The 22,453-nt window shown below is 44.0% G+C and overlaps 1 protein-coding gene across 5 annotated transcripts in view; it reads left to right on the top strand.

Annotated features, from left to right (window-relative positions):
• Positions 1 to 22,453, top strand: part of ATL3 (atlastin GTPase 3) — a 56,826-nt gene continuing 34,373 nt past the window's right edge. The window contains exons 1-4 of one of the 5 annotated variants that reach the window (XM_078341239.1): positions 1 to 195; positions 10,659 to 10,745; positions 13,994 to 14,208; positions 14,344 to 14,487. In XM_078341239.1, the coding sequence (XP_078197365.1) occupies positions 192 to 195; positions 10,659 to 10,745; positions 13,994 to 14,208; positions 14,344 to 14,487 (450 nt within the window). In that variant the 5' untranslated portion in view covers positions 1 to 191. Of the gene's footprint in view, positions 196 to 553; positions 615 to 1,413; positions 1,672 to 10,658; positions 10,746 to 13,993; positions 14,209 to 14,343; positions 14,488 to 22,453 lie in introns of those variants that run through there. The other 4 variants (XM_078341240.1, XM_035263044.3, XM_035263043.3 and 1 more) reach the window with 4 other exon arrangements.

Below are 22,453 nucleotides of genomic sequence, written 5' to 3'. Positions count from 1 at the left end.
AGGCCTATTTAAACACCGAAGCCATCTCACACACGCGGATCTCGAGGCTGAAGCCTCGGCCCGTGGCCTGGTCTGCATGCCAGGCGTCGGCCGGGGCTCTCAGGAGGACCCGGGCCAGCCCGCCCCTTCCCGCACGGCCTGCTGGGAGTTGTAGTTCAGTCGTCGGAGAACCGCGCCAAGTCCCGCCCCAGATGAGTGCGCAGTATGGGGGACCGCTGGTCGGGACCCAGTGAGCGCGGGACTACAATTCCCAAATGATCGTAGCACCCGGCGCCCCGCCAACAAGTAGTCGGTGGTTCGCTCCGTGCTCCCGCGGGCGCGCACACGCGGCGGGCGGTGGCGGGATTTCGCCGCGTGCGCTTTCCCGCCACGCCCCGGGCTGACTGTTGGGTGTCGCCTACCGCCCTGTGCTCGCTTCGTCGCTGCTCCGCGCGCCCCACCTTCTCGCTAGTTTCTTCTAGAGCCCAGGCTCCGCCCGTTTCCCGCTTCCAGGGCCCGGTTTGTTCCCGCCCATACCCGTCCCTCTCCTCTGCACCCCTACTGCTTCTGCTTTGAAGGCGGAGGCTCCATGTTGTCCCCTCAGCGAGTGGCAGCAGCTGCCTCGAGAGGAGCAGGTGAGGTGCCCGATTCTCCCCGGATCGCTCCACCGCCACCCCCGCCGCCCTCCCTGCTGTAGCTCCGAGGAGTTCCCCCGCCCGCGCCACCGCCCTTCCTCGTCCCGGGGCTGGGACCTCGCGTCCCTCGCCGGGGTCCCTCGGTCTCCGAATTTATGATCGGGGCTCTTCTTCGGGCCCGGCTGGTCTAGCGAGGACGGCGCCTTCCTTAGCCTTCGGCCGGGGGTGGTCGCCGTCAGGGCTCGGGCCCGGGTGCTGCCGGTGGCTCCCCAGCGCCTCCTCCTCTGGGCTGCTGCCTCCCCTGGACGCCCCCGCGCCTGCCCCGGGCGGCCCAAGGGCCGATGGTCCCCCGGGTGGCGTCCGAAGCTGCGGCCCCGCCGAGCCCCGCCCTGGGCAGAGCCGGGCGCCCCGAGGCGCTGCCCCTCCGTGCCCGGGCACTCGGTGCGCTCTCGGGCCGGGATATCGGGGCCCAGATGGAGCTGGAAGGTGGATGCTGGTTTGTTCGGTCTTTCTGGAAGCGCTGGAAGGCTGCGAAGTGTCTTGGAAGTTTTATTTTTATCCTAACGACCTTGAGGCACTGACCACAAGTATTAGGAAAGTTGGTTTTCAACCCACACTTAACGCTATAAAGAATTGGCCTAAATTGGTTTTTAGTAAGTTCTTTTAGTAAGTACTTTTGGCACACAGTACGTTGTTTTTTTGCTTTCCTGAAGACACAAACCAGTAAAAGTATTAAGTAAAATCAAATAAGGGGTCACTGTGTATTCATGGATCTGATTTAATCTGTCATTTAACTTAGCTTTATTCTAGTGTAATCTGTGTGCTGTTGAAATGACCGTTTTTCACTTGCAAAATCGAAAGGCAGAAAGAACAGTGAAGAATTTTTAAACGAGTCTCAGTTCTCAGATTCAAATACGAGGCAATGAAACGTTTTGTGAAAGTCTTGGAATAATGGACCAAAAATGTACAATTTCACATGTTGGCTAATTTTTGGAGATTTAAGAAGCATAACCTACGGAGTACTAGTTCCTGTCAAGAATTCAGCGTTGCAACATAGGTACTCAAATTCAAATTCGTGCTTTTTTTTTTTCAATTCCCACCGAGATTAGGTTGTACTGGAGAAATTCCTGTTGCCGCTTTAACATCTGTAAACACTTGGTTGAGAAGGATCTCAGTATTGCAGTGGTCCAGCACATTATTTTATTTTAGTATTATTTTTTGAAACAGAGTTTCGCTCTTGTCATCCATGCTGGAGTGCAGTGGAGCTATATCGGCTCACCTCCTCCTCCTGGCTTTAAGCAGTTCTGCCTCAGCCTCCAGAGTAGCTGATATTCCAGATGTCCGCCACCACACCCAGCTAATTTTTGTGTTTTTGGTAGAGACAGGATTTCACAATGTTGGCCAGGCTGGTCTTGAACTCCTGAGCTCAGGTGATCCACCTACCTCGGCCTTCCAAAGTGCTGGGATTACTGGCATGAGCCACTGTGCCCTGCCCATTATTTTATTACATAGTTCACTACCTCATTATAGTAGGTTTCATGAAATAGGAGAAATAACAGTGGATAGATGTCATGATGTGTACTAGCTTAATTTTCTTTTCTTTTTTGAGGTGGAATTTTGCTCTTTTTGCCCAGGCTGGAGTGCAATGGCTCGATCTTGGCTCACTGCAACCTCCACCTCCTGGGTTCAGGTGATTCTCCTGCCTCAGCCTCTGGAGTAGCTGGGATTACAGGTGTTTGCCACCACGTGGTTAATTTTAGTATTTTTAGTAAGGATAGGGTTTCACCATTTGGCCAGGCTGGTCTGGAACTCCTGACCTCAAGTGATCAGCCCTCCTCGTCCTCCCTGAGTGCTGGGATTACAGGCCTGAGCCACTGCTCTTGGCCTTAGATAAGCTTTTGAAAAATTGTTTTTCAACAGTGCAACATATGCATGCTTTTTGGGGGCAGCAATCAGAGGAAAGAGTATACTCAAACTAGTTTATCGAAAATGAGGCTGGGCATGGTGGCTCATGCCTCTAATCCCTGCACTTTGAGAGGCCAAGTCAGGCAGATCAGCTGAGGTTGGGAGTTCGAGGCCAGCCTAACCAATATGGTGAAACCCAGCCTCTACTAAGTACACAAAAATTAACAGGGTTGTAGTGCGTGGGCTTGTAATCCCAGCTACTCAGGAGGCTGAGGCGCTAGAATTGCTTGAACGTGGGAGGTGGAGGTTGTAGTGACCTGGGATTTCACAACTGCACTCCAGCCCCGGTAACAGAGGGAGACCCTGTATAAAAAAAAAAAAAAGTGAAATAACAGATAATTGTATCAGCAAGAAATGGAAAGTTCTCTCAACCTCCCTGATTCCCCAAAGGTAGTCATTATTAACAGCTTGGTCACATACTCATTTAAGATTCCCATGAAGTACCTGAGGGAATCCTAGATGTGTGTGAACTTGTTTGAGAACTGGTTTAGAATTTATCCATAATGACTGGCATGCCTGGTGAAAGTTTTTTTATGGCCTTCTGTCTCATATTGAGAAAGAGTTCAAGTAACAAAGTACATTTTAAGGTTTGTCTGAATTTTAAAACATTTTCCTAAGTTATCTTTGAGATTCTGGGAACTTAGTCTAAAAAATATCAAGGGGAAAAAGTGAGAGGAAAGCTTATATTTAAAAGAAAAAAGCCTGGGCAACAGCAAGAACCTGTTTCAAAAAAAAAAAGAAAGTATAAACATATATATATATATATCTATATATATATATCTATATCATTTGCCCTGGAGGTGTGGTCTCAACCCTACTGTGCACATTAGAATCATCCAGGATTTTGAAAACCAGCCTCTGCTTCAGTCCCACTCACAGAATCTGATAACATTTCTTCAGGGAACAGAAAACAGTTAAAATTTCCCAGTAATTCTACATGGCTTACTAGTATATCCCTATAGGTGGTTATTTACAGTTTGTTATTTTATAAGAAGTATAATTTGTAACTATCAATATTTGTATTGAGAAGTAGGTGTTCTATATTTCTTTAAAAAAATGATTTTTCATGGTATTTCTTTTTTTTTTTTTTAGGACAGAGTCTCGCTCTGTCACCCAGGCTGGAGTGCAGTGGTGAAATCTGGGCTCACTGCAACCTCCACCTTCCGAGTTTAAGTGATTCTCTTGCTGCAGTCTCCCAAGTAGTCGGGATTACAGGCGCCCACCACCATGCCTGGCTAATTTTTGTATTTTTATTAGAGACGGGGTTTTGCCATGTTGGTCAGGCTTATCTTGAACTCCTGACCTCAGGTGATCCGCCTGCTTTGGCCTTCCAAAGTGCTGGGATTACAGGCGAGAGCCACCGCGCCTGGCCCAGTTGCATGACATTTCGATTGTTAGAACATGTTAGATGTATTTCACAGCTGAAGTATGTTAACAATTAGAAGATAGGTTTCCTGGTATAGTAGGGGCTAATTAGGAAATTCTTAACTTGGCCGGGCGTCGTGGCTCACGCCTGTAATCCCAGCACTTTGGGAGACCGAGGCAGGAGGATCCTGTGAGCTCAGGAGTTCACGAACAGCTAGCTTGGGCAACATGGTGAGACTCCCCTCTCCACAGAAATTTTAAAAATTTAGCCAAGGTGGTATCCTGTGCCTGTAGTTCCCGCTACTCAGGAGGCTGAGGTGAGAGGATGGAGTGAGCCCAGGAAAAGTTGGCTGCAATGAGCCTTGTTTGCTACTGCATTCCATCCAGCCTAGGCAGCAGAGTGAGACCTTGTCTAAGAAAGGAAGAAAGACAGAGAGAGAGAGAGAGAAAGAGAAAGAAGAAAGAAAGAAAGGGAAAGAAAGAAGAAGGAAGGAAGGAGGAAAGAAAGAGGAAAGAAGGAAAGAAGGAAGGAAGGAAGGAAAGAAATCCTTACTTAACTGGAACACAGCTAATTAAAACCTTTGGTGGCATTCTTATGTTTAGGAAAGAGATACACTGAGCTCTTTCTATTAAAAAGGGTTTCTTTTTTTCACTCGTGATATAGCCTGGCATCATTTTCAGATTCAGCTGTTTCTTTGCATTTTCTGAATCTTCAAAACTGTTTAGTCATAGATGATTTTCCTATATCTATGAAGCATTACACAATCCTTAGTCAACAACAACAAAAAAATATGGTTTTGTTCGGCCTTCGGTGCCAAGGCAAAAAAGATTTTCTACAACAGACAAATATAAAATTTGCCCAGTATTCTGGTTAATTGGCTTTAAATAGTATTTTCACTGAAACAGCCTTAAATGTATTGCAGCGTATCTACCAGCACAATGACTGCCTTAAGACAAGACAGAATCTATAAAAGCACCCCTCCCCCCCACCACGAGAAGGAACCACACCCAGTTCTAGAGTTGGCTAAGGTCTTAGTATATTTACTCTTGCCTGTGATGATGTTTTCTCTGGCTTCATCTGTCAGTTAGAAACCTTAAAGACTGCCAGCAAGAACAAGGCATAAAAATGGTATGCCTCTGTTTTGGGTGTGTTGCTCTTGCCCTTTAGAGAATATGATTGTTTTATAAGGATTCCGGAAAACTCAGGTCATAATTTTACCCTGAGTCATACATGAATATACTCAGCAAAGTATTTCTGTAACTCTGGTTACTTTGTTTTTAGAACATTTAAGAATGACCACCAAGGCTGGCTCTACTCAGTGGTTCTTAACCTAGGGTGATATTGCCTCTTCTTGCCTCTGGGACATTTAGCAATGGCTGGAGACATTGGGTGTTACAGCCTGTGTGGGGAGTGTTACTGGTGTCTGGTGGGTAGAGTCCAGGGATGCTGCTCAATAGCCTATAGTACATAGGATAGCCCCCCACAACAGTTATCCAGACTCATTGTCAATATGTCAATAGTGCTGAGGTTGAGAAACCCTAATTTACACTGTCAGTTTTTAAATTTTATTTATTTATTTATTTTTGAGATGGAGTCTTGCTCTGTCACCCACGCTGCAGTGTAGTGGCGTGATCTCAGCTTACTGCAACCTTTGTCTCCTGAGTTCAAGCGATTCTCCTGCTTCAGGCTCCCGAGTAGCTGGGACTATAGGTGTGCACCACCATGCCCGGTTACTTTTTTCTATTTTTAGTAGAGATGGGGTCAGGCTGTAGTAGATATTGGTCAGGCTGGTTTCAAACTCCTGACTGCAAATGATCTGCCTGCCTTGAGCTCCCAAAGTGTTTGGATTACGGGCATGAGTCACCGTGCCCGGCAATCTATTTCTTAGTAGAGATGGGGTTTCACCATGTTGGCCAGGCTGGTCTGAATTCCTGACCTCTTTTTTTTTTTAAAGACAGGGTTTCACCATGTTGGTCAGGCTGGTCTTGAACTCCCGACCTCAGGTGATCTGCTCGCCTTGGCCTTCAAAGTGCTTGGATTACAGGCGTGAGCCACCACGCTCAGTTGAACTCCTGACCTCTTGATCTGCCTGCCTCAGCCTCCCAAAGTGCTGGGATTACAAGTGTGAGCCACTGTCCCTGGCCCACTTCTCAGGAATCTTAAACTCTTGGGAGGCTGAGGTGGGAGAATCACTTGAACCTGTGAGGCGGAGGTTGCAGTGAACAGGGATATCACCACTGCCTGGGCAACAGAGCAAGAATCTGTCTCAAAAAACAAATAAAACTTCTTAATTATTATACAAAGATTTTCATCATTTTCTGCATATTTGAATTGACGGCTGATACAGTATTATCATGAGCTGTTTACAGCAGTTAGATAGTCCCCATTATCTGAGGGGAATATACTGTAAGGCCCCCAGTGGATGCCTGAAACTGCTGACAGCACTGAGCCCTGTATACACTACACTGGTTGATGAGAAGGCTACTAAGTGACTAATGGGCTGGTGGTGTATAAAGTGTGGATACTGTGGAAAAAGGAACAGTTCATGTCGCAGGCAGGATAGCACAAGTTTCATCATGGTACTTGGAACTGCATTCAATCTTAAGACTTATGAATTATTTCTGGAATTTTAAACATAGGCTTTAACTTCACATAAATACATGTGAATGACAGATGTGACTGGTCCAGGTGTAGTCTTGTGTCTGCAAAAATGTCATATGTTTTCCACATTCGTTTAAGTAATGTAATATAGCATTAACTGTTGTTGCAGCATGCAGTCAGACCTTGGAAAATAACTGCTTCTCTAGAGGGACAAGGCATGTAAGGTTGCCACTTACAGATATTTCTAATACCTTTCCTGGAGACTAGATCTCCAGAGTTTAAGTTTCATGAGGAGTGGACTGGGCGCAGTGGCTCATACCTGTAATCCCAGCACTTTGAGAGGCCGAGGCAGGCAGATCACCTGATCATGCAAAGTGAGCCACCATGCCCAGCCAGCACTTGACTCATTTTACTGACGAAACTGAAAACTAGACATGGCCAGGATCACACAGGTTGTTAGTGGTAGGGCTGGAGCAGGAACTTGCGTTTTGACTCCTAAGTTCATATATTTCCACAGGTTATTTCTTAGAGTAAGTAGGTGAATCTGTCCCTTAGGCAGGGGTACATTTGGACTAAATGCAGGTTAGAGATCTGTGAAGTTGTATCATCAAAATAGAGGGTAGGCTGGGCATTGTGGCTCATGTCTGTTATCCCAGCACTTTGGGAGACCGTGGTGGGCAGGTCAACTGATGTCAGGAGTTCAAGACCAGCCTGGCCAGCATGGTGAAACCCTGTCTCTACTAAAAATACAAAAACTAGTCAGGCGTGGTGGCAGGCACCTGTAATCACAGCTACTTGGGAGGCTGAAGCAGGACAATCATTTGAATCCGGGACGTGGAGGTTGTAGTGAGATGAGATTGGGAGGCTGAGGTGGGAGGATTTCTTGAGCCCGGTAGGTCAAAGCTGCAGTGAACCATGATTGCACCACTGCACTCTAGCCTGTGCAACAGAGCAAGACCCAGTTTCAAAAAAAAAAAAAAAAAGGTGTAATACACAAGGAGCTCCATTTAACTTACATTGTTCGTGATGTGTGCAGCTCAAAATAATTCTTCCCTTACATAGGCCCAAACTGAAGGAGCACTGTTGGTGAACATCTTTTTTTTTTTTTTTTTATGAGACAGGGTCTTGTTCTGTTGCCCAGGTTGGAGTACAGTGGGGCGATCTTGATTCACTGCAACCTCCGCCTCCCAGGTTCAAGTGATATTAAGTAGCTGGAATTACAGGTGCATTACCACCGTGCCTGGTTAATTTTTATATTTTTAGTAGAGATGGGGTTTTGTCATGTTGCCCAGGCTGGTCTCAAACTCCTGATCTCAGGTGATCCACCAGCCTTGGCCTCCCCAGAGTGCTAGTATTAACAGGCGTGAGCTCCCATGCTTGGCCAACAAGATGTTTTAAAATCTGGTAGTTGTTGATAATCATGCTTATAATACTAGTGTGAAGAGAAATGCAGAATCACCCCAGCTCCTCCAACTAAACAGAGCCTGGTTCCCTTCCTTTATTCTTGGGTACTGTGCTACAGGGAGAAAGAGAGGAAGCGATGAGTAAGCACTTTTTTCCCCTCAGCTGTCCTCAGTAGTCTTCAGCTTCTCTTGAAGTGCAGTTTACTGTATACAACTGTATACTTTCTTATCATTGGATTATCTCATCTTATAGCCACGTAACCTCATCTTCCATGTCTACTGCTCTGACAATGCCACTTGAATCCTTCGGGTTGTAGCCTTCAACTATATTATGGTACTCGCCATTCATTCATTTTACAATAGTTTATCATATGCGCTGGGCGTCATTTCATTCACGTTGCTCAGTAAACTTGTGATAGTGAAACATAAAATAGAAAGATCTGTTATGTGGCACTTAATTTGAAAGTCCTGGAAGACTGTTGTGTCGGCTACTAGGCTTAGCTGTATCTGACAGAGCCTCTGAATAAGTGATTTAAGTAAGGTAGACATTTAGTTTTCATTCACATAGAAGTGAACCAGTATGGTAGTTCTGCCGTTTCTCCAGCATTCCTGGGGTGTTGCCCTTATGTGCCTGGCCCAAGATGATTCACTCCCACTTGTACATCCAATCAGCAAGCAGGGGGAAAATGCCTGACCTGAAAGTTGCCTGTGTCATTTCCAGTCACTTCCCATTGGTCAGAATTTAGTCACCTGGTAGTATCCCAGCTATATGTTTGGGTTGGAAATGTGTTTCTTCTGGGCAGTTGTATGCCCAGCTGAAAACCTGTTATATAGCAGGAAGGAGAAATTAGTATTGGGGAAACAACCAGACATCTCTGCTACAATCGAGACTTTGTTTTGTATTTCTTTGAGTGCTACACAGTACTTAACACTGTGGCTTATCCCTAAAGTCTGAATAAATTCTTCTCATTAGTTCTTTTGTATGAAAGACTGAAGGTCTTTGGATCTTGGATTACCTGCTGCTGGGGCAATAAGAACCCTAAAATATTATTCATAGAAATGTTTCCTTTTTAATCTGGTCAATAACAGGAAAGAGAAGTATTAATATACGTTGATTACAATGATAACATGATATTTAACCTATATTTATTACTTGTTTCCCAATATTCTGCAAAAAATTAAGAAAATAGGAAGAAGCCCGGCACAGGGGCTCGCACCTATCATTCCAACACTTGGGGAGGCTGAGGTGAGAGGATCACTGGAGCCCAGGAGTTTGAGACTAATGTGGGCAACATAATGAGACTCCTATGTCTACAAAAAAATTAAAAAGCCAGGCATGGAGGCACACACCTGTGGTCCCAGCTACTCTGGCGGCTGAGGTGGGTGGATCGCTTGAACCCAGGAGTTTGAGGCTGCAGTAAGCCAGGATTGCACCACTGCATTTCAGCCTGGGTGCCAGAGCAAGGCACTGTCTTCAAAACAAAAACAAAAACAAAAAAACCCACGAAGAACCCTTCTGTTGTTATCTTATAATATAAATGTAATAAGTGAGCAGCTATTCCAGTAGCTTAAAGGGTAGAGAGTCAGCAGTCAAGCTATTTTGTCTGCCGTGGTTGGGCAGCCCTCAGTGTTGGTTAGACAGTCACTGTGGGACTGTCTTTGTGATTTTGCCATGTATGCCTGTCAATACTAAGCTTTACTTAATATGTCTCCTTAAGTCTACTTTAAATTGACTTCTTGGCCGGGTAGAGTGTCTCATGCCTGTAATCCTAGCACTTTGGGAGGCCGAGAGACAGGTGGATCATTTGAGCTCAGGAGTTTGAGACCGGCCTGGGCAACATGGTGAAACCCCATCTCTCTAAAAAATACAAAAATTAGCTGGGTGTGGTGATGCATGCCTGTAGTCCCAGCTACTCAGGAGGCTGAGGTGGGAGGATGTCTTGAGCCCAAGAGATAGAGGTTGCAGTGAGCTGAGATCGTGCCGCTGTACTCCAGCGTGGGTGATAGAGCCAGACCTTGTCTTAAATAAATTGACTTCTTAAGCTTAGCCTCCTTCTAAACAAGAATTCATTAAAATACAGATTTATTGTTTTAAAGTATACATTAAATACATAATTACTAAAATTAATATGTCCTTTTCACTACCTACAAACATCTTTAATACCAGTGACACATACTCACACTTAGGGAAATCGTTTTTTATTCATTCCTTAGGCCCCACTGGTAGTTTTTTGTAAACTTCTCCTAAATCCACAGCTACTAAGTAGCTCTGAATTTCTTTCTTTTCTTTTTTTTTTTTTTTAGAGAGAGTTTCACTCTGTCACCCAGCCTAGAGTGTGCAGTGGTGCTATCTCGGCTCACTGCTACCTCCACCTCCCGGGTTCAAGCAATTCTCCTCCCTCAGCCTCTGGAGTACCTGGGATTACAGGCACCCACCACCATGCCTGGCTAGTTTTTGTATTTTTAGTAGAGACAGGGTTTCACCATGTTGGACCAGGCTGTCTCAAACTCCAGACCTCAGGTGATCTGCCCACCTTGGCCTCCCAAAGTGCTGGGATTGCAGGCATGAGCCACCACGCCCGGCCTGAATGAATTTTTTTCTTGCTTTCTTGCCCCTTCCCTCCCCTCCCCTTCCCTCCCCTCCCCTCCCCTCCCCTCCCCTCCCCTCCCCTCATTCCTTTTTTCCTTTCCCCTGTCCTTTCCTTACAGGGTCTCGCTATGTTGGCAAAGTTGGTTTTGAACACCTGGCCTCAAGCAATCCTCCCATCTCAGCCTCTTTAAGTGCTAGGATTACAGGTGTGAATGCTGTGCCTGGCCTGAATTTCAAATTAGTTAATTAACTTTGTGTTTTGGTAGATAAACTCTGATAGGGAAGGTATAATACTAGTTAGTGCTTAATTTTGAACTATAGAATTAATTGCTTCTAAAACTTTTTGAGTTATTGCTAGTGATCTGCAAAGCACAACCACCTAAAGATCTTTTTTTGGGCTTATCTCTAGGATCTGTTGGGTAATATGCTGAACCTCCATATGCCTTCATTTCCATCTTTTTTTTTTTTCTGAGACTATCTTGCTTGCTCTGACACCCAGGCTGGAGTGCAGTGGCGCGATCACAGCTCACTGCAGCTTCTGCTTCCTGGGTTCAAACAGTTCTCCCTCAGCCTCTGGAGAAGCTAGGACCACAAGGTGTGCCACCACACCTGGCTAAGTATTATTTTTTTTGTATTTCTAGTAGAGACAAAGCTTCACTATGTTGGCCAGGCTGGTCTTGAATTCCTGACCTCAAGTGATCCACCTGTCTTGGCCTCCCAAAGTGCTGGGATTACAGGTGTGAGTCACTGAGCCTGGCCATTTCCTTCTTTTTAAAATGGAGCAGTATTATTTCTATCACAGAGAGGTTCGAAAGATTAAATAATACATGTAGAAAGCTTAGCAGTGGCAAACACTTTACTATTGATAGACGTTTGATTTCCGCTTTTGGACTGTTTTGAGTAAAGCTGATATGAACTTTCTGTTTTTGAGGTAGAGTCTTGCAATATTGTCCATGTTGGGCTTGAACTCCTGGGCTCAAGTAATCTTCCTGCCTCAGCCCTCCAAGTAGCTGGGACTACACATGTGACCTACCATGCCTAACTCTACATTTTTGTATATATGATTTTTGGTGGACATAGGCGTTCATTTCTCTTAGGTGTATACCTAGGAGTAGAATTGCCAGATCACAGATATATTTAATTTCTGTAGATACTGCCAAACAGTTTTTTGAAGTGGCTATAGTATTTTGTGCTATCAGAAGGTGTGAAAATTCTAGTTGTTCCATACCCTGCCCCATAGTTGATATTGTCAGTCTTTTAAATTTTAGCCATTCTGATGGGCAGGTAGTGGTATTTTATTGTGGTTTTAATTCGTATTTCGCTATTAAGCAATGATATGGAAGCATCTTTTTTTTTTTTTTTGAGAGGGAGTCTCATTCTGTTGCCCAGGCTGGAGTCCAGTGGCATGATCTTGGCTTACTGCAACCTCTGCCTCCCAAGTGATTCTCCTGCCTCAGCCTCCTGAGTAGCTGGGATTATAGGTGCATGCCACCATGCCCAGCTAATCTTTGTATTTTTAGTAGAGATGGGGTTTCACCATGTTGGTCAGGCTGGTCTCAAACTCCTGACCTCATACTCCACCTGCCTTGGCCTCCCAAAGTGCTGAGATTACAGGCATGAGCCACCCCACTCGGCTGGAAGCACATTTTAATAGGATTTGTATATCTTTTTTTTGTGTGTGTGTGAAGTGCCTATTTACAGTCTTTTATTCATCATTATTATTTTTAAAACTTGGAATATTCATTTTTTTCTTATGGATTGCTATGTTGATGCTGGATGTGGGTCCTTTGGAAATAGATATTGTGAATACTCTTTCCTAGCCTATGGCTTGTACTTTTACTTATTGAAATCTTTAAGTGAACTAAAATTTAATTCCAATGAAGTCTGTGTTGTCATTTTATTTTCTTTGATGGTTAGTACTTTTTTTTTTTTTTTTGAGACAGGGTCTTACCTGTCACCCAGATAGGAGTGCAATGGCATGATCTTGGCTCACTGCAACCTTTGCCTCCCAGGTTCAAGTTATTCTCATGCCTCAGCCTCCTGGGTAGCTGGCACTTAAAGGTGTGCACCACCATACCTGACTAATTTTTGTATTTTTTGGTAGAGATGGGGTTTGGTTATGTTGGCTGGGCTTGTCTCGAACTCCTGACCTCAAGTGATCCACCCACCTCGGCCTCTCAAAGTGCTGGGATTACAGGGGTGAACCACTGTGCCTGGCCCTTTTATGGTTAGTACTTTTGTGTTCATTTTGTTTTGTTTTGTTTTGTCACCTAGGCTGGAGTACAGTGGTGCGATCATAGCTCACTGTAACCTCAAAACCCTGGGTTCAAGCAGTCTTCTTGCCTTAGCTTCCCAAGTAGCTAGGACTACAGGTGTACACCACTACAGGAGTGCAATGGCGCAATCTCGGCTCGCTGCAACCTCCACCTCCTGGGTTCAAGCGATTCTTCTGTCTCAGCCTCCCAAGTAGCTGGGGTTATAGATACCTGCGTCCAGCTAATTTTTGTATTTTTTATTAGAGACAGGGTTTTGCCATCTTGGCCAGTCTTGAACTCCTGACCTCAGGTGATCCACTCGCTTTGGCCTCCCAAAGAGCTGGGGTTACAGGCATGAGCCATCACACACATGTTTTTTTTTTTGAGATGGAGTCTTGCACCGTCGCCCAGGCTGTAGTGCTGTGGCACGATCTCAGCTCACTGCAGTCTCCACCTCCTGGGTTCAACCAATTTTCCTGCCTCAGCCTCCTGAGTAGCTGGGACTACAGGTGTGCACTGCCATGCCCAGCAAACTTTTTTTTTTGGTATTTTTAGTAGAGATGGGGTTTCACCATGTTGGCCAGGATGGTCTCGATCTCTTGACCTCGTGATCCACCCGCCTCGGCCTGCCAAAGTGCTGGGATTATAGGCATGAGCCACTGTGCCTGGCTTTTTTTTTTTTTTTTTTTTTTTTGAGATGGAGTTTTGCTGTTGTCGCCCAGGCTGGAGTGCAATGACATGATCTCAGCTCACTGCAACCTCCGCCTACTGGGTTCAAGCGATTCTCCTGCCTCAGCCTCCCGAGAAGCTGGGATTACAGGCATGCGGCACCACGTCTGACCAATTTTGTATTTTGAGTAGAGACGGGGTTTCACCATAATGGCTACGCTGGTCTCAATCTCCCAACCTCAGGTGATCTGCCCGCGTTGGCCTTCCAAAGTGCTGGGATTACAGGCGTGAGCCACCTCACCCGGCTGCTAATTTTTTTAATTTTGTAGAGCTGGGTTTCACTGTTTCCGAGGGTAGTCTCAAACTCCTAGCCTCAAGTAATATCCTGCTTTGGTTTCCCAAAATGCTGGGATTATAGGCATGAGCACTGAGCCCGGCCCTGTGCCCTGTTTAAGAAGTTTTTGTTTTCCTCACATTCAAAAACATATTTTAAAAATTTGACACTAATTTTTTTCTCTATGTGAACATAGGTGATGCCATGGAGAGCAGCAAGCCGGAACCAGTGCAGGTTGTTTTGGTTCAGAAAGAACAACATTCCTTTGAGCTAGATGAGAAAGCCTTGGCCAGCATCCTCTTGCAGGACCACATCCGAGATCTTGATGTGGTGGTGGTTTCAGTGGCTGGTGCCTTCCGAAAGGGCAAGTCTTTCATTCTGGATTTTATGCTACGATACTTATATTCTCAGGTAAGATAGAATTATTTTATTTCAAGTAAAAAGTGAGACTTTAATGTTCAAAAAAGCAAAATAAGCTCATAGATTATCCTTGATGCAAAAAATTTTCAATTAAGATTTAATGGAAATTTCTTACTTCTTCTGCAGAAGGAAAGTGGCCGTTCAAATTGGTTGGGTGACCCAGAAGAACCATTAACAGGATTTTCATGGAGAGGGGGTTCTGATCCAGAAACCACTGGGATTCAGATCTGGAGTGAAGTTTTCACTGTGGTGAAGCCAGGTGGGAAGAAGGTAAGGATGAAAATGACATACAGATTAACAAAAACAGCTACACAATATGAACTTTGGCATGTACTGTGTTAATCCAATTAAAAAACCGTTTATCACAGAATTTAAAATGGGTAAAGTAAGAATTAACGTTAAAAGTCTCTGTTTTGTCCTGAAATTTCAGTCTGTTGTAGATAAATAGGATTTTCTGACACAGGTATGAAAAGTTACTGTATTATTTTAATTTTTTGGAAAAGCATTTTTGCTAAAAGCTGTGCAGACTTTTTCCTTTGTACTTAGCAGTACTTTATGTTGTATTGCTTAGAGCCATGTAGGATTTTAAGATTTAATTAAAAAATTATTAATCTGTGGCTTACTGTTAATTCCTATTTCAACATGCTTTTCCTTGAATAATTCAGGTTACAACTTCTTGTGTATGAAAGCTTTCCTTCACACACTATTTTTGTGGGTGTGTGTATATCCAACTTGGGGAGAATTTGAAAAACACATAGCTTTTTAATTTGTTTGAAGCAAACTGTTTCTGCCTGTTCGGTCTGTTACATTTTGTGTTCTTTACCAACTAAAGAAGCCGATGGCATTTTGAGTTTTATATTGTGTTTTCCACTGGTATATACCTGTTGATTTGTTTGTGCCTTTTATTTATTTATTTATTTATTTATTTTTTATTTTTATTTTTTGAGACGGAGTTTCGCTCTTGTTACCCAGGCTGGAGTGCTATGGCGCAATCTCGGCTCACCGCAACCTCCGCCTCCCGGGTTCAGGCAATTCTCCTGCCTCAGCCTCCCGAGTAGCTGGGATTACAGGCACACGCCACTGTGCCCAGCTATTTTTTTGTATTTTTAATAGAGACGGGGTTTCACCATGTTGACCAGAATGGTCTCGATCTCTTGACCTCGTGATCCACCCGTCTCGGCCTCCCAAAGTGCTGGGATTACAGGCTTGAGCCACCGTGCCCGGCCTGTGCCTTTTATTAACTGCAATTTTCTGAAATTTTTTTTAGTCAAAGGAAAGAAGATGTGAAAACAAAAACCTTTTATCAAAGCAAATGATTTAAACATAATGATTGTCTTTAAGATTCCTCAAAAATGCATGAATGTAGTGTGAAAAGTCATACTGAAAGTCCTCTAACAGAAAGCAACTGTCATATATGTTATTCTCCTCTCTGCCTCATCTTCACTTCCCAGAGGCTGATATTCTTACCTGTTATCACTTCTGCTCTTTACTTCCTTATTCCTGTATGAGTGGCACAGACCTGGCTGCTTTTGTTCTGGGAGTTGAGCAGGGAAATCACATTGGTGATCTCACTGTTCAGAAAGTGGGCATTTACTACCCCCAGCTATCAGTAGGGCTTCTTAACCCCAGTCTCATCCATGCCAGATAAGGTATGGCCATAGAGCCTCTTCACAGATTTCTCTGTAAGCGTCGAGAGGAGTAAGTCATAAGTCAGGTAAGTCATGTGTTTCTTTCTTTCTTTCTTTTTTTTTTGAGACAGAGTCTTGCTCTGTCACCCAGGCTGGAGTGTAGTGGCCCGATCTTGGCTCACTGCAACCTCTGCTTCCTGGGTTCAAGTGATTCTCTTGCCTCAGCCTCCTGAGTAGCTGGGATTACAGACGCATGCCACCATGCCCAGCTAATTTTTGTATTTTTAGTAGAGATAGGGTTTCACCATGATAGTCAGGCTGGCCTCTAACTCCTGACCTCATGATCCGTTCACTTTGGCCTCCCAAAGTGCTGGGATTACAAGCATGAGCGACCGCACCCGGCTGTCATGTGTTTCTTATACAGACTTCTTTCATTCATTTCATCTGTTTTAACTCCATCCTACAAGTATGCTTTCACAGCTATTTGTGATTTGTGCTTTTTTTTTTGTTTTGTTTTGTTTTGAGATGGAGTCCCGCTCTGTCACTCAGGCTAATGTGCAATGGCGCGATCTCAGTTCACTGCACTCTCCACCTCCACCTCCCGGATTTAGGGAATTCTCCTGCCTCAGCCTCCCGAGTAGTTGGTATTACAAGCGTGCACCACCACGTTTAGCTAATTTTTGTATTTGTAGTTAACATGGGGTTTCCTCATCTTGGCCAGGCTGTTCTTGAACTCCTGACCTCAGGTGATCCTCAGCCTCTCGAAGTGCTGGGATTACAGGTGTGAGCCACCACACCTGGCCAGGAACTTTTTAGGAAAAAGAGAATAGGTCAGGTGCGGTGGCTCACGCCTATAATCCCAGCACTTTGGGAGGCTGAGGTGGGAGAATCAGTTGAGGCCAAGAGTTTGAGACCAGCCTGTGCAATATAGTGAGACTCCATCTCTACAAGAAATAAAATGAGCTGAGTGTGATGGCATTCACCTGTAATCCCAGCTACTTGGGAAGGCTGAGGTGGGAGGATGACCTGAGCCCAGGAGGTCAAGAGTGAGACCCTGTCTCAAAAAAAATAAAAATTAAAAAAATAAAAAAAAAGAAAGAGGAGAATATAGGATAATAAGGAGTTATAATATTGACATTTAAATTTTTTTTTTTGAGACAGAGTCTCATTCTTGTTGTCCAGGCTAGAGTGCAGTAGTGCGATCTTGGCTACTGCAACCTCCGCCTCCTGGGTTCAAGTCATTCTCCTACCTCAGCCTCCCAAGTAGCTGGGATTACAGGCATATGCCACCGCACCTGGCTAATTTTTGTATTTTCAGTAGAGACAAGGTTTCACCATCTTGACCAGGCTGGTCTTGAACTCCTGACCTCATGATCCACCCATCTTGGCCTCCCAAAGTGCTGGGATTACAGTCATGAGCCACTGTGCCCGGCCTAGTCTTTTAATTTTTAAAATAATTTTTATTGAGATAAAATTGACATTCCATTTCTTTCCTCCCAGCTTTTGTGCTATGGTCTCTTATTTTTATTTTATTTTTTGAGATAAGTTCTCCTCTGTCTCCCAGACTGGAGCTCAGTGACATGATCATGGCGCACTATAGCCTCGACTTCCCAGGGTCAGGTGATCTTCCCACCTCAGCCTCCTGAACAGCTGGAACCACAGGCATTGCTCCACCATGCCCAACTAATTTTTTATATTTTTATAGAGATGGGGTTTTGCTGTGTTGCCCAGTCTGGAATAGTCTGTTTTCTTAAAGACATTTAAATTAAAGAGTCATGTGTTACCCATATAGTTACCATTAGCCTTGCTCTTTATTTTTCAATTTGTCTGGTATAATTTTTCCTTTAGCCTGAAGGACTTCCTTTTATATTTTGAAACACTGATCTGTTGGTACTGAATTCTTTTAGCCTTCATACGTCTGAAAAATCTTTATTTTGCCTTTCTTTTGGAAAACATTTACTCTGAGTATAGAATTCTAGGCCGACACATTTTTCTTAGTACTTAAAAGGTGTTGCCCATTGCCTTTTTGCTGATGTTGTTTCTTTCTTTATTTTTTTGAGATGGAGTCTGCTCTGTCGCTCAGGCTAGAGTGCAGTGATACAGTCTTGACTCACTGCACCCTCTGCCTCCTGGGTTCAAGCAATTTTCCTGTCTCAGCCTTCCAAGTTGCTGGGACTATAGGCACATGCTACCACACTCAGCTAATTTTTGTATTTTCAGTAGAGATGGGGGTTTCACCATATTGGTTAGGCTGGTCTCGATCTCCTGACCTCAGGTTATCCACCTGCCTTGGCCTCCCAAAATGCTGGGATTATAGGAATGAGCCACTGTGCCCAGCCTGCTAACATTGTTTCTGACAAGAAATATACTGTTATTTTTATTTTTGTTCTGTCATACCTAATACAACTTTTTTGTCTGTTTTTTTTTTTAATTAAAAACTTCTTTTGTTGGTACATAGGTATATATATATATTTATGGGGTATGTCTGGTTGCTTTTAAGATTTTCTCTTGGCCGGGCATGGTTGCTCAAGCCTGTAATCCTAGCACTTTGGGAGGCCGAGGTGGGTGGATCACTTGAGGTTGGGAGTTCGAAACCAGCCTGTCCAACATGGCGAAACCCCGTCTCTACTAAAATACAAAATTAGCCGGGCATGGTGGTGCATGCCTGTAATCCTAGCACTTTTGGAGGCCGAGGTGGGTGGATCACTTGAGGTTGGGAGTTCGAAACCAGCCTGTCCAACATGGCGAAACCCCGTCTCTACTAAAATACAAAATTAGCCGGGCATGGTGGTGCATGCCTGTAATCCCAGTTACTTGGGAGGCTGAGGCAGGAGAATCGCTTGAACCTGGGAGGCGTCGGTTGTAGTGAGCCAAGATCGTGTTACTATACTCCAGCCTGGGCAACAAGAGCAAAACTCCATCGCAAAAAAAGAAAAAAAAAAAAAAGATTTTCTCTTTATCACTGTTTTTGAGCAAATTATGATGTGTTTTGGTGTAGTTCATCTTATTAGTGTGTGGGTTTTGTTGAGTTCTTGAATTTGCAGACATATAATTTTTATCAAATTTGGCCTTTTTTTTTTTTTGAGACGGAGTCTCGCTTTGTTGCCCAGGCCGGAGTGTAGTGGCTCAGTCTCGGCTCACTGCAACGTCTGCCTCCTGGGTTCAAGCAATTCTCCTGCCTCAACCTCCTGAGTAGCTGGAATTACAGGCGCATGCCTCCATGCCTGGCTAATTTTTTATATTTTTATTAGAGACGGGGTTTCACTGTGTTGCCCAGGCTGGTCTTGAACTCCTGAGCTCAGGCAATCTCCCCCTGTCATTCTCCCAAAGTGCTAGGATTAAAGGCATGAGCCACCGTGCACAGCCAAATTTGGACACTTTTGAGGTTATTATTTCTTCAAGTTTGATCTCTTATTCCCTTTGGAGACTCCTATTGCATGTGTATCTCACTGCTTGAAGTTGTTCCACAGCTTGTTGATGCTTTGTTCATTTAAAAAAATTATTGGGCCGGGCATGGTGAAGCACACCTGTAATCCCAGCACTTTGGGAGGTCAAGGTGGGTGGATCACCTGAGGTCAGCAGTTCCAGACCAGCTTGATCAACATAGTGAAACCCCATCTCTACTAAATACAGAAAATTAGCCGGGTGTGGTGGCGCATGCCTGTAATCCCAGCTACTTGGGAGGCTGAGGCACGAGAATCACTTGAACCCAGGAGGTGGAGGTTGCAGTGAGCTGAGACCATGTCACTGCATTCCAGCCTGGGCAATAAGAGCAAAACTCCATCTCAAAAAAAAAAAAAGAATGAATGAATGGATGGATGGATGGATGGATGGATGGATGAATGGAGGCTGAGGTGAGCAGATCACGAGGTCAGGAGATTGAGACCATCCTGGCCAACATGGTGAAACCCCGTCTGTAAAAAAAATAAAAATACAGCTGTGTGTGGCAGCGCATGCCTGTAGTCTCAGCTACTCGGGAAGCTGAGGCAGGAGAATTGCTTGAACTCAGAAGGCAGAGATTGCAGTGAGCTGAGATCGTACCACTGCACTCCCAGCCTGGGTGACAGAGTGAGACTGTCTCAAAAAACAAAAACAAACTTATTTTTCTTTGTTTTCTTGTGGACAGTTTGTAGGTATTCAAGTTTACTAATCTTTTATAACCTGCTATTAATCCTGTCCAGTGTATTTTTCATTTTAGACATTGTAATTTTCATCTCTAGCAGTTAAATTTAGGACTTTTTAAATCTTTTTTTCCTTTAGATGATTCAGTTTCTGCATTCACTTTTAGTGTCTTTTATGTCACTTTTTGAATATATGTAGTACAGTTATACAGAATACTGTTTTAAAGTTGTTTTTGGCCAGGCATGGTGGCTCATGCCTGAAATTCCAGCACTTTGGGAGGTGAGGTGGGGGGATCACTTGAGGTCAGGAGTTTGAGACCAGCCAGGCTAACATGGTGAAACCCTGCCTCTACTAAAAATACAAAAATTAGTTGGGCGTGGTGGTGGGTACCTGTAATCTCAGCTACTCGAGAAGCAGAGGAAGGAGAATTGCTTGGACCCAGGAGGTGGAGGTTGCAGTGAGCTGAGATTGCGCCACTGCACTCCAGCGTGGCGGCAAAGTAAGAATCCAGCTCAAAAAAAAAAAGTTGTTTTCTGTTAATTTTAACATCTGTGTTCTGAGTCAGTTTTGATTTCTTTTTTTCCTCATTTGGGTTATATTTTTTCTGCTTCTTGTATGTCTGCAAATTTTTGATGGGACATAGACTTGTGGATTTTCTCTTGTTGGGTGCTGGTGATTTTTGCATTCCTGTAAAATATCTAGCTTTATTCTGGGATTTAGTTAAGTAATTTGGAAACTCTTGAATTCCTCTGTTCTTGCTTTTTAGATTTGTTAAATGGGATCAGAGAGGGTTTAACCTAGAGGTAGTTAGTCCTCACTACTGAGGCAAGACTCTGAGGACTCTTCCCAATTCCCCTTGAATTATGAGGTTTTTGCAGTCTGGCTAGGGGAACAGGTATGATTTCCTGAACCTGTGTGAGCACTGGATACAGTTCACTTTCAGTCTTCTCAGTGGTTCTTTAGTCAGCCTCAGGCTGGTTCCTTATATATATTTACTGATCAATACTTAGCTGAACACTTGAAAGGGATCCCTCTGCAGATCTCTGGGGTTCTTTCTCTCTGTAGCTTTTTCCTCTTCGGTACTTTGTGAATTCTGGTAGTGTTGGTCTCCCTCACTCTCCTGCTTTGTTTCTTCAACTCAGGCTTATCTGGTTCTGCTTCGCTTCCCCCTCCCTGTGCTTCCGCCAGCAAGCTGGGGCAATCCTGGAGCTCACCTCGTTTCTCTTCCCTTAGAGATATTCTTCATTACTTAATGTCCAGTGTCTTGAAAACTGCTGTTTCATATATTTTTGTCTGTTATGTTTTGGTTTCAGGTGGGAGGGTAAATTCTCTGTTACTCCATTTTGGCTGGAAGTGGAAGGTCCGACCTCTTCTTTTAGAGATGCTGTGATAAAAAGACCCAGTGAAGTTACTGTTAGCACTGGCATTCCAAGGCCCTGTGACTTTAAATTCAGGGATAATTTTTTGTCTCATGCTTTCTATCTTTTGTAATGTGTGGTTGATACTTTCTTTCCTTTTTTTATTTTTTTAAAGACAGGGTCTTGCTCTGTCACTTAGGCTAGAGTGTAGTGGTGGGATCTCTGCTCACTGCAACCTCTGCCTCCCAGGTTCAAGTGATTCTTGTGTCTTGGTCTCCTGACTTGCTGGGACTACAGGTGCACTCCACCACATCTGGCTAATTTTCGTTTTTTTGTAGAGTTGGGGTCTTCCCGTGTTGGCCAGGTTGGTCTTGAACTCCTGACCTCAGACAATATGCTTGTCTTAGCCTCCCAAAGTGCTGGGATAACAGGCGTGAGCCACCATGCCCAGCCTTATAATTTGTTTTTAAGAATAAATAATTATTTTTGATTGTGTGATCCTTCTCTATATAGTGGTAGGACCTAAGTAACTCATTTTTGTTTTTTACATTTACTATTTAGGCATTTGGTATACTAATTCTTCTTAATAGTTTAGGAAATCTGTATGTTAGTAAGGAAGCTTTGTTTTTAGTTACATGACTTTTATAGCTCCTTTATTTTTTTATCCTGTTAAATTACCACCTTGGTAAAGCTCAATGCTTTTCATTGTCATCTGGGTTTCCTGCCTTAAAAAAAATCAGTATCTTAATTTTGTTAGTTTTAGGTTTTCAGGAAAATTAATTGGAAAGTGCCCAGTTCCCACACCCTCCTTCAGTTTGCTCTGTTTTATACATCTTGTAATAGTGTGATACATTTGTTACAATTACTATTTGAACCAATATTTATATATTGGTATTAGCTAAAGCCATAGTTTACTTTAGGGCTCACTCATTGTGTTGTAAATTGGATTTGGCAAGTGTATAGTGACATGTATCTGCTATTACTGTATCATACAGAATAGTCAAACTGCCCTAAACATTCTCTGTGATCTACCTATCTGTTCCTCTCTTCCCTCCCCACAAACTCCTGTAACCACTGATCTTTTTACTGTTGCCATAGTTTTGCCTTTACCGGAATGTCATATAGTTA

The sequence above is a fragment of the Callithrix jacchus genome, chromosome 10, assembly GCF_049354715.1.
Source record: "Callithrix jacchus isolate 240 chromosome 10, calJac240_pri, whole genome shotgun sequence".
NCBI classification, from domain to species: Eukaryota; Metazoa; Chordata; class Mammalia; order Primates; family Cebidae; genus Callithrix; species Callithrix jacchus.
Note: the sequence above shows the minus strand (reverse complement) of the source record. Positions and strands in the feature narration are given on the sequence as shown.